The sequence below is a fragment of the Aquarana catesbeiana genome, linkage group LG10 (assembly GCF_042186555.1).
Source record: "Aquarana catesbeiana isolate 2022-GZ linkage group LG10, ASM4218655v1, whole genome shotgun sequence".
Classification (NCBI taxonomy): domain Eukaryota; kingdom Metazoa; phylum Chordata; class Amphibia; order Anura; family Ranidae; genus Aquarana; species Aquarana catesbeiana.
In genome coordinates this window covers 21365926-21378070 of record NC_133333.1, presented here as the reverse complement: position 1 = coordinate 21378070, position 12145 = coordinate 21365926, and the positions used below count along the sequence as shown (strand labels likewise).

General features: G+C 43.2%; 1 protein-coding gene across 1 annotated transcript; it reads left to right on the top strand.

The window, feature by feature from the left end:
- Window positions 1–200: 200 nt before the first annotated feature.
- Window positions 201–11352, top strand: LOC141109945 (phospholipase A2 inhibitor gamma subunit B-like). Its single transcript, XM_073601199.1, has 5 exons — window positions 201–339; window positions 2776–2892; window positions 7297–7446; window positions 9565–9705; window positions 11130–11352. The coding sequence occupies exons 1-5, from the start codon at window positions 288–290 to the stop codon at window positions 11264–11266; spliced, it is 597 nt and encodes a 198-aa protein (XP_073457300.1). The 5' UTR covers window positions 201–287; the 3' UTR covers window positions 11267–11352.
- The last annotated feature ends 793 nt before the right edge of the window (window positions 11353–12145 follow it).

Genomic DNA, 12145 nt, shown 5'->3' with positions numbered 1-12145 from the left:
TTTTGCATATGATGGAATGAGGATCTGTTTTCCTATGCAAAATAATGGGAATTATTAGCTAGAGAACAGAAGGGTTGTGCTGAAAGTTGATAATTAATTTTTACAACTTATGAATATGAGATTGGAGGAAAACTTGCCAAAGAGGAAATCAAATCAATGCATGCAAATATAATAAATGGTTCCAAATTGACCCCACCCGCACCCAAAATTCATACATAAAAGTCACTCTCGAGCATCCTTAATCACTTGTCCCTTGCACCAACCTAGAGATACTTCGGATTCTCAGAATGGCATCGATTTTCCAAATCCTCGGGGTGCTCTTATCTTTGGCAGCATCTGGTGAGTTCTTATTAATTTTTAGGAAATAAATTACAAATGTCCTTAAAAGAATGCACCATTTTATTTTAAAGAATATGTGCACTTTTAAAGATAAAAATCAGAAAGAACTCTAAATAGTTTATGTTAGTTTTGATATCTAAAATTAGTTTTGAGTTCTCACCAAGAAATACCAGGACATTGGTCCCTCAAATCGACCCGAGAGAGGTAGAGAAGGAAGCGCCACCTGACTGTAGTATTAACAAATGATGTTTAATGACACCAGGTAAAAAACACACTTACAGGATAAAAACATATAAAAGGCTCATCTGTATAGGTATGTGGTCCTCTGTGTTCCCTCTGATCCTGTGGTGGTGACGCTGCAGGGATGCTGGGCTGCAGAAGGTGGATTACCAGCCAGGAGCTCCTTCTGTGGCCATCAGGAAGAGACTAGGGGCCGGCGTGGAGCGCACGTGGAGCGTGCATGACGTCACAGGTCGTCCGTCTGCTTCTGGGTTCGGTATCCAGGGGAGGGATCGTCCAGGGAGGAGGGCTAGCAGGGAGGTTGAGAGAAGGCTACGCACTCTGAGCCACTGCTCCTTCAATAGGCCTCTGAGCCACTGCTCCTTCAATAGTAACGATCACTGACTCTGGGTTTTTTTTTTCATTCAAAGCTGAGGCATAGTAAACTGTGTTTACTATGCATTAGTTTATGAATGAACTGTAAGCTCTGTACAGAGCTACAGTGCCTTGCAAAAGTATTCACCCCCCCCCCCTTGGCATTTTTCGTGTTTTGTTGTCTCACAACCTGGAAATAACATGGATTGTTTGAGGATTTGCATCATTTAATTTACAGAACATGCCCACAACTTTGAAGATGTTTTTTTAAATTTTTTTTTATGTCAATGTGCATGTCTCTATGAGCTTGCCACTGAGATTTTTGCCCATTCTTCCTTGCAAAACTGCTCCAGCTCCTTCAAGTTGGATGGTTTGCGCTTGTGAACAGCAATCTTTAAGTCTGACCACAGATTTTCTATTGGATTGAGGTCTGGGCTTTGACTAGGCCATTCCAACACATTTACATGTTTCCCCTTAAACCACTCAAGTGTTGCTTTAGCAGTGTGTTTGGGGTCATTGTCCTGCTGGAAGGTGAACCTCCGTCCTAGCCTCAAATCACACACAGAGTGTTTTGCTCCAGAATATCCCTGTATTTAGCACCATCCATCTTTCCCTCAACTCTGACCAGTTTCCCAGTCCCGACTGCTGAAAAACATCCCCACAGCATGATGCTGCCACCACCATGTTTCACTGTGGGGATGGTGTTCTTTGGGTGATGTGATGTGTTGGGTTTGTGCCAGACATAGCGTTTTCTTTGATGGCCAAAAAGTTCAATTTTAGTCTCGTCAGACCAGAGCACCTTCCTCCATACATTTTGGGAGTCTCCCACATACCTTTTCGCAAACTCAAAACGTGCCATTTTGGTTTTTGCTGAAAGTAATGGCTTTCTTCTGGTCATTCTGCCATAAAGCCCAACTCTATGGAACGTACTGCTTATTGTCGTCCTATGTACAGATACTCCAGTCTCTGCTGTGGAACTCTGCAGCTCCTCCAGGGTTACCTTAGGTCTCTGTGTTGCCTCTCTGATTAATGCCCTCTTTGCCCGGTCTGTGAGTTTTGGTGTGCGGCCGTCTCGTGACAGGTTTGCTGTTGTGCCATGTTCTTTCCATTTGGTTATGATAGATTTGATGGTGCTCCTAGGGATCATCAAAGATTTGGATATTTTTTTTTTAACCTAACCCTGACTTGTACTTCTCAACAACATTGTCCCTTACTTGTTTGGAGAGTTCCTTGGTCTTCATGGCAGTGTTTGGTTAGTGGTGCCTCTTGCTTAGGCGTTGCAGCCTCTGGGGCCTTTCAAAAAGGTGTGTGTATGTAATGACAGATCATGTGACACTTAGATTGCACACAGGTGGACATCATTTCACTAATTATGTGACTTCTGAAGGTAATTGGTTGCACCAGAGCTTTTTATGGGCTTCATAACAAAGGGGGTGAATACATACGCACATGCCAATTATCAGTTTTTTATTTCTGAAAAATAGTTTTATGTATATATTTTTCAAATTTTACTTCACAAACTTAGACTATTGTGTTCTGAACCATCACATATAATTCAGATTAAAAAAAAATTGAACGAAAGGCTGTAACGTAACAAAATAGGTAAAAAGCCAAGGGCGTGAATACTTTTGCAAGGCATTGTATTCCCTGCATCAAAGCCCCCCAATGGGGGTCCTAAAATTCCTTTTAAAAAACAATGAAAAAATAAAATTGTAAAAAAAAAAAATAAAAAAAAAAATAAAAATGAAAATTACTGAAACCAATGGCAGAACTACAGGGTAAAAATATCACATGACTGCAATGGTTGATGCTCATCCTGTTTTGTGTTTTCTCTCTCTTTAGGATACTCGCTACTTTGTACAGAGTGTTCTTCTTCATCAGACTCATGTACCGGCCCCAGTGTGACTTGTCCTGACGGCTCTGTGTGTGGAGCTATATACACTGAAGGCCGGGTGAGCGGTAAGTTACCCAATATAAATGTTATGTGCGTTTGATGTCAGAGTTTCATAAGCGACAGTTCACATCAGAGGCCTCAGGGTCCTTTATTGCTCCAGAGGTGTCCGTTTTTCTGTTTTCTTTTTCTGTGAGAAATATAAGGGTGCAAGTTGTTTTATGCTTAATCTAGAAAGCACTAGATTATAGCACGGCGCTATAAACAAAGAAAGAGCGACGATTTAAGAAACAAAAACAATTCTGCTATAAACATACCCAATAAAAAAAATGCAAAGAATCTAATTTCTTCATCAATTTAGGCCAATATGTATTCAGCTACATATTTTTAGTAAAAAAAATCCCAATAACTTGTAATGGCGGCAACCAGCGATTTTTAGCGGGACTGGGACATTGCGGCAGGCAAATTGGTCGCCTAACTGACACGTTTGACACTTTTTTTGGGGGACCAGTGACACCACTACAGTAATCAGTGCTAAAAATATGCACTGGCACTGTACTAATGACACTGGCTGGGAAGGGGGTTAACATCGGGGGCGATCAAAGGGTTAATTGTGTCCCTAGGGTGTGCTTTCTAACTGTGTGGGGGGATGCTCTGACTTAGCAGGAACACAAGATCTCTATCTTCTCCCCTGTCAGAATGGCGATCTCCCTTTGTTTACATAGGCAGATCACCATTCTGCCTCTCCCGGCAACGCCAACGGACCCGCTGATTGCCTGATTGGCATGCCCTGTGTCCAACCACAGGGCACGCCCCCTGTGGCTATTGCACAAAATGACGTACAGGTACATGATGTCATGCAATAGAGAGCCAATCTGTAAATATGTGGTAGGCAATCACAAGTGGTTAAGCTCCTCCTAAACCCCCGTCCTGATGCATTTCACCCCGCCTATCGGGGCATAATCATGGGCTGAGCAAAATGCATCAGCGACGGGGCTCAGGGGGAGCTCAAGGCTGAGGCTCTGGCCAAAATGCTTCTTTGTTTTATTTTCACTCTTATGTAGTCAACAAACATGCATACAGATTACAGTGTTGTTCCATGTAACATGTGTATCACAAACGTTATTTTCATGCGTAGGCACCCCGGACGTGTGTGTTCGTACAATCGGTCTATGTGGGGGGAGGGGTCTCAAAAAATGTTTTTTTGTTTTTTTGGGGGGTGGGGGATTTTATGTGCTTGGGTCTAATTTACTTTTTTTATAATAATTTTTTTTTTTAACTTACATTTTTTTTCATTTCATAGGGGACAAAATTCCCCTATGAGATGATTTTTTGGAGACAGGTTCTTATTAATGAGACATCCAGGGTCTAAAGAACCCTGGATTTCTCCCCTGTGCTCCACGGATTTTAATGCAATGCAGTTCGCATTGCAATACATTCTTTATCGGCTATGCTAGCCGGGGACACTGGCGGGTGGATCCGGAAGTGGTCTGAAATGCGTTGCTTTCCGAGTCAGCGACAAGGATGGGAGGAGAGTGGGCGTGTGTCTGCTCTGCTCCCTCCCCTTTACCTGGTGGTTATGTCGGTCCCAGGCCTACAGAAGGGCAAGCAAAGCCAGAGGATACGTGTTGGGGGTACCATTACCGGGGGGTGGTGTGGAAGCAATCAGGTGGCAGTGCTACCTTCTGACAGGAATCCCCCCTCCCCCCCGCTGGCAGCAAAAGGGTTAAAGTAAGATGCACATGGAAAGGCTTCACACAATACACAACAAAATAAATGTTTTCCCAGCACACTTACCAGCCTTTACCTGCAATTGTGTTTTGCTAAGATTCTGACAGTGGCGGCTGGTGCTCAATTTTCTTGGGGGGGTGGCCCACGGCCCCCAATTAGCCAGATACTCCCCAACCCCCAGCGCTCAATCGATCGATCGCCGCTTTCCCCCCACCCCACTTCGCTCACTCATTGCCCACCAGGCCCCCCGCCAGCCCTGCACTTAGCTCATGCAGGTCCTGGCTTCCTCCCGAGTCCCAGCGTACGCTTCTGCTCCGGCCAATCATGACTTAGGACTCACAGCCAATGGTGTCTTAAGACCCGCTTCCTGATTGGCCGGGAGGAGAAACAGGAAAACATTACTGAATATTAGAAAGGGCCGAAAATACATGCCTGGGAATTACAGACCAGTTAGCCTAACATCAATAGTATGCAAGCTCTTGGAGGGGATGATAAGGGACTATATACAAGATTTTAGTAATGAGAACGGTATCATTAGCAGTAATCAGCATGGATTCATGAAGAATCGTTCTTGCCAAACCAATCTACTAACCTTCTATGAGGAGGTGAGTTGCCATCTAGATAAAGGAAGGCCCGTAGACGTGGTATATCTGGATTTTGCAAAAGCATTTGACACAGTTCCCCATAAACGTTTACTGTACAAAATAAGGTCCTTTGGCATGGACCATAGGGTGAGTACATGGATTGAAAACTGGCTACAAGGGCGAGTTCAGAGGGTGGTGATAAATGGGGAGTACTCGGAATGGTCAGGGGTGGGTAGTGGGGTCCCCCAGGGTTCTGTGCTGGGACCAATCCTATTTAATTTGTTCATAAATTACCTGGATGATGGGGTAAATAGTTCGATCTCTGTATTTGCTGACAATACTAAGCTAAGCAGGGCAATAACTTCTCCGCGGGATGTGGAAACCTTACAAAAAGATCTGAACAAATTAATGGGGTGAGCAACTACATGGCAAATGAGGTTCAATGTAGAATAATGTAAAATAATGAATTTGGGTGGCAAAAATATGAATGCAATCTATACACTGGGGAGAGACCCTCTGGGGGAATTTAGGATGGAAAAGGATCTGGGGGTCCTAGTAGATGATAGGCTCAGCAATGGCATACAATGCCAAGCTGCTGCTAACATAGCAAACAGAATATTGGCATGCATTAAAAAGGGAATCAACTCCAGAGATAAAACAATAATTCTCCCACTCTACAAGACTCTGGTCCGGCAGCACCTGGAGTATGCTGTCCACTTCTGGGCACCAGTCCTCAGGAAGGATGTACTGGAAATGGAGCGAGTACATGAAGGGCAACTAAGCTATTAAAGGGTCTGGAGGATATTAGTTATGAGGAAAGGTTGCGAGCACTGAACTTATTCTCTCTGGAGAAGAGACGCTTGAGAGGGGATATGATTTCAATATACAAATACCGTACTGGTGACCCCACAATAGGGATAAAACTTTTTTACGAAAGGGATTTTAACAAGACTTGTGGCCACTCATTACAATTAGAAAAAAAAAAAGAGGTTTAACCTTAAATTACGTAGAGGGTTCTTTACTGTAAGAATGGCAAGGATGTGGAATTCCCTTCCACAGGCAGTGGTCTCAGCGGGGAGCATTGATAGTTTCAAAAAACTATTAGATAAGCACTTGAATGACCACAACATACAGGGATTTACAATGTAATACTGACATATAATCAAACATAGGTTGGACTTGATGGACTTGTGTCTTTTTTCAATCTCACCTACTATGTAACCATTTAATATCACACAACTGGGTGGGCTCGGGGCGCAGTGCTTTGCGCCCTGAGGCAACCTTTTTTGAAGCCAATTAGAGCCTCAGGCTTTAATCATGTGCTTAAAAAACAAAACAAAAAAAACATTGAAATCTATGTGCCCGGTACCCTGCATATAAATTAGGGGTCGGGTGCAGGGATTAGGGGGGGTGGCGGCCCTGCACCCCGTATGAGTGGCCGCAACTGGATTCTGGTGTGTCCCTGCGCCTTTAATGAGCAGCCTCCAGGCACACCTACCTTTTTTTTTCCCTTGGTATATATGCTCCAGTTCTACATTAGGACCCCTTTCACGCTGAGGAGGTTTTCAAGCGCTTTAGCGCTATAAATAGCGCCTTAAAAGCGCCTGAAAACTGCCTCCCATCCATTTGAATAGGTGCTTTCACACTGGGGCATGCGGGACGGTAGAACAAGTCCTGCAAGCAGAATCTTTGGGGCATGTTTGGAGCTTCAAAAACACCCCTGTCCATTGAAAAGAATTGGCAGCGCTTCAAAAACGTTTTGAAAGTGCCGCAAAGCTTTTTTTCCTTGTTTTTTTTAGGTCATGTTGTCACGTGACCTTAAAACAATGCGCCCCGCTAGCGGCCGAAAAGCGCCGCTAAAACGCAGCCAAAGCACCACAAAAAAGACCGGGGCTAACTAATTGCACTATGCAGAGCTTCCACATATATTTGCAAATGTTGTGCAACTAAAATCTCAGTTTTTCACACAAATTGTTACATAGAGTATATTATTTTATTTTTTTTGCTGGCTAGCTGGTAAGTGTGCTGGGAAACTTTTGTTTTATGCAAATGCCCTTCCATGTGCAGGTTGCACATTGGGGTGGTTGCCATTTTTGTTTCACATTAAACCTTTGTTTATTTTCATTGCAGAGAATGATACAGTTTGTTTACTTGTAGGTAAAATATTTTTCCAATCATACAAAATGGCATGTGTGACGCAGGAGGAGTGTGACATTACCGGAAGTGGCACCATTCCTCAGAATGCAAAAATAAAGATGGGTAGATCGTGTTGTGAAACTGATGAATGCACCCCGCCTACTCCTTCCCGTAAGTGACTATCTGTTGCCTTCATATGAAAAACTAAATAGACATACACTATATTACCAAAAGTATTGCGACACACCATTGCCTTTACGCCAGGGGTCTCAAACTGGCAACCCTACAAATCCCATGAGGCATTGCAAGGCTGACAGTTACAAGAATGACTCAGGCATTAGCATGATGGGACTTGTAGTTTCGCAACAGCTGGAGGGCCGCCAGTTTGAGACCCCTGCTTTACATGCACATGAACTTTAATGGCATCCCAGTCTTATGGGGCGTACACACGGTCGGACTTTTCAGCTACAAAAGTCCGACAGCCTGTCCGACAGACTTTCGACGGACTTTCGACGGACTTGCGGCGGACTTTCTAACGAACAGACTTGCCTACACACGATCACACAAAAGTCCGTCGAATTCTTACGTGATGACGTACACCGGACTAAACTAAGGAAGTTGATAGCCAGTAGCCAATAGCTGCCCTAGCGTGGGTTTTTGTCCGTCAGACTAGCATACAGACAAGCGGATTTTTCGACCGGACTCGAGTCCGTCGGAAAGATTTGAAGCATGTTTCAAATCTAAAGTCCGTCGGATTTGAGGCTGAAAAAGTCCGTTGAAAGTCCGGAGAAGCCCACACACGATCGGATTACCAGCCAGCTTTAGTCCGTCAGCGTCCGTTGGACTTTTGTAGACGAAAAGTCCGACCGTGTGTACGCGGCATTAGTCCGTAGGGTCCAATATTGAGTTGGCCCACCCTTTGTGTGTCTATGGGAATGTTTGACCATTCTTCCAGCAGTGCATTTGTGAGGTCAGGCACTGATATTGGATGAGAAGGCCTGGCTCGCAGTCTCCGCTCTAATTCATCCCAAAGGTGTTCTATCAGGTTTCGGTCAGGACTCTGTGTAGGCCAGTCAAGTTCCTCCACCCCAAACTTGCTCATCCATGTCATGGCAGTAGAATTGTTTTGCTAGGGAAAAAAAAAAAAACAATGTATGCATGTGGACAGCATAGTTGCTAACAGTCCCGATTTGCCCGGGACATTCAAGGAATTCAGTCCAATTTCCCGGTCTGACGGTGTCCGGTAGAATCTCGGAAAATATGCATTGTTCTAGGCAGGGGCGGACTGGGCTGGGGGGGGGTCTGATCCCCCATAATAAAGTCACGGCACTCCGCCGTCACCCAGTGTGGCGTGAGCATGGTCGGCAAAACGTGTCATCCAGGGCCGCCAACACAGAGCAAGCTGGGTGGGCTGGTAGTCAGGACTGGGTGATGGAAGAGAGGGAGGGACATCACAGAAAACTTCAGCCAGCTACTGGCTGAGGAGGTAGTAGGAGGCGGGCTTCACCACCTCCCAGCCAATGGGTGTGCTGTTCACTGCCCTGTTACTGCCCATGTTGTGGCATAGAGCTGCCTTGGAAAGAAGCCAGCCACATTAGAGATTGAGGAAGAACAACGTTCTCTCTCTCTCTCTCTCTCTCTCTCTCTCTCTCTTCCCCTTTAAGCCATGCCCAATATTTAGCATTGTGTAAACCACGCCCATTTTCACTGCATTTTTCCACACCCCCTAGACCACGTCTACAAATGCATGCCCCGCTCCCTAATTAAAATATTACTCCACCTACAGACAAAAAAAGTGTCCCTAAAAATGTTTTGAGATTATTGGTAACTATGGGAGAGGGACAGAGAAGGATGGGAAGAGGAGGAGTTCTGTCATCCTGTAGGCAAGACTGATAACTCCGGTTGGGATTTCAGTGCTGTCAGCCCAGACAAGAAGTTGGGAGCACACAGTCATCTACTCTGGTAGTCATGCAACTCTGTGTCTTCAGACTCCCTGTGACCACTTCCAGGTGTAAGAGAAAACTCCTCATTGGTTTGGTCCCCACCAAGTGTTTGGTACTCACCCACAAGGTAAGCTCCTGGCCAGAGTTCCATGATGCTTGTCTTCCCACCCATGGCAGAAGACAAGCAGCATGGAAGCACTAAAGTTTGAAGTAGGTCTTCATCATAACATTTCATTAACATCTTCATTGTTGGAAGGACCAACTGTAGTGACCCTTTGCTTTTTTATTAAAATACAGTTGCTCTTTAATCTCAGACCATTATCTCCATGTTATGTTTTTACCTTAGTGCCAAAGGACAGCTCAGTATACAATGGAGTGAAGTGCCCAGCCTGCATATCTACTGACTCTGCCTACTGTTACTCATCAAATAAAATTAAGTGCACCGGGGATGAGGACAAGTGCTTTCTCCAGGCCACAGAAACAACAGGTCAGTATTACAGACAGAACCAATGTTATTAAATTAAAAAAATAACAGTTACACACAGTAAGGGGCATTTTGGGTGCTGTTCATCTTAATCAAGTGTATCTATAGCCAAATTTGTTCTTTTAAAGATTTGGGTAAAGTGCAGCCCATGGGTCTGCTAAGCCTCTTTTACACTTGTAGTTGGGGGCTATATAAAAAAAATACATGGTTGAGCCATGTTTTTGCCACCCCCTCAACCACTCACCCTTAACCACTTGACCATCCGGATGATTTACCCCTCTTAATGACCAGGCCATTTCTTGCGATACGGCACTGCATTACTTTAACCACTTGCCGACCAGCCGCCGCAGTTTTACTGCAGCAGAATGGCAACGTCGCTTCGCCCCGCTCCGGCGGTGGCGCACGCCCGCTGCTCACCGCCGGGCTCCCGCGATCGCTCGTGACACACCGAGAACCCGGTTCTCTGAGGGGAGGAGAGACTGATTGTGTTCATACAAAGTATGAACAGCGATCTGTCATCTCCCCTAGACAGTCCCCTCCCCCCTTCAGTTAGAACACAGAGAGGGAACACAGTTAACCCCTTGATCGCCCCCCCTAGTGTTAACCCCTTCCCTGACAGTGACATTTTTACAGTAATCAGTGCATTTTTATAGCACTGATCACTGTATAAATGTCAATGGTCCCAAAAATGTGTCAAAAGTGTCCGATGTGTCCGCCATAATGTTGCAGTCCCGATAAAAATCGCAGATCGCCCCCATTACTAGTAAAAAAAAAAAAAAAAATAATAAAAATGCTATAAATCTATCCCCTGTTTTGTAGATGCTATAACTTTTGCGCAAACCAATCAATATACGCTTATTGCGATTTTTTTTTTTACCAAAAATATGTAGAAGAATACATATCGGTCTAAACTGAGAAAAAATTAGCTTTTTTAAAAAAAAAATGGGGATATTTATTATAGCAAAAAGTACAAAATATTATGTTTTTTTCAAAATTGTCGTTTTTTTTTGGTTTATATCACAAAAAATAAAAACCGCACAGATGATCAAATACCACCAAAAGAAATCTCTTTTTGTGGGAAAAAAACAAGACGTCAATTTTGTTTGGGTGAAGCGTCGCACGACCATGCAATTGTCAGTTAAAGCGGCGCAATGCCGAATCACAAAAAATGGTCCAGTCATTCAGCAGCCAAATCTTCCGGGGCTGAAGCGTTTAACTGACAATTGCGCAGTCGTGTGACACTGTACCCAAATAAAATGTATGTCATTTTTTCCCACCAATACCGCTTTCTTTTGGTGGTATTTAAACAGCTGGGGTGATCTTTAAGTGGTTAAGATCAAATTGCCATTACGATTTTAATGTTTTTTAAATATTTGTTGGAAAAACGTAAATTTGCCAAACTTTTTACGCATTTCTTTTTTTTGCAGGACAAAAAACGAAATATACAGCGGTGCGTGGTTGTGCCACAAAAAGTGTCTGCGATTTAGGCAGTCGATCCTTTAGCTCCGCAGATGAAAAATCATACAATTACGTTATCTGTAGCAGTAGAAGAACTAGAAAATAGAAAGGCTTTTACCTCCCGGCTATGATATGTATTTTCTTTTTAAAGTTATTGATCTGAAATATCGAAAAAAAAAAAACAATATATATCCTTTAGACTAGAATCTAAAACAAAAAGGTTGATTTGTGGGGCGCACAGATTTCTTTAATCTTTCAGTTCTAGTAGATCATTATTTTCAAGAAAACTTTTTTTTTTTTTTGTCATAACAATCTATAATGTTTTTGTTTATCACAGTAGACATGAAAACTATTGGAGGTAGTAAATTCATTGAATTTTCACTTTTCATAAAATTTCGGTGTTTGTGAACTGTTGTTTTCTTTCTTTCGTTCTTCTTTTTTTCACTATTTTCATACAACATTTTATGTTACCAATAAAAATGTAATACAATTTTTTTTTTGTGGTCTTCAAATTGACAACTGTCTCAGTTTGTGTTGGAAATCTAATGTGCAAAGCAGAGTAGGGAAGGGTTTGAGTCTCGTCTGAAATCCCTTCAGCTGCATTTGTAACCACAGCATCTACTTCTACGGCTTGGTTTTGTGGTTGGCATGTGCGGTAAAAACGGGCGGTTGAGCTGCGTTTTTTTTTTTTTTTCCCAATATAATTTTTTTTATTATATGTTCAAATAACATTTGCACATGTACTTGAGCATAGTAAATTCAACTGTAAGTATAACAAGTTATAACGTTAGAGCTTTCTGTAACGGTTGTCACTCAAACTTTAGCTGGAGTCTAGTCTTCTGACTCAACGTGAGAACCATATGTAGTATCCAATCTTAGATGAGGTATGATGTGATGATCAGCCGATCATTATTCCAATAACTTCATTTAGAAATACTCTAAACTAGAAAAGCTACAATTTCTGGGGAAATTGTGTGAAGTGTTC

Bases quoted from the DNA above. Each gene is read 5' to 3' on its own strand.
- LOC141109945 (XM_073601199.1), top strand. From the start codon at position 288: ATGGCATCGATTTTCCAAATCCTCGGGGTGCTCTTATCTTTGGCAGCA. The intron at 2,893-7,296 runs GTAAGTTACCCA...GTTTACTTGTAG, and splicing joins CACTGAAGGCCGGGTGAGCG to GTAAAATATTTTTCCAATCA. The intron at 7,447-9,564 runs GTAAGTGACTAT...TTTTTACCTTAG, and splicing joins CACCCCGCCTACTCCTTCCC to TGCCAAAGGACAGCTCAGTA.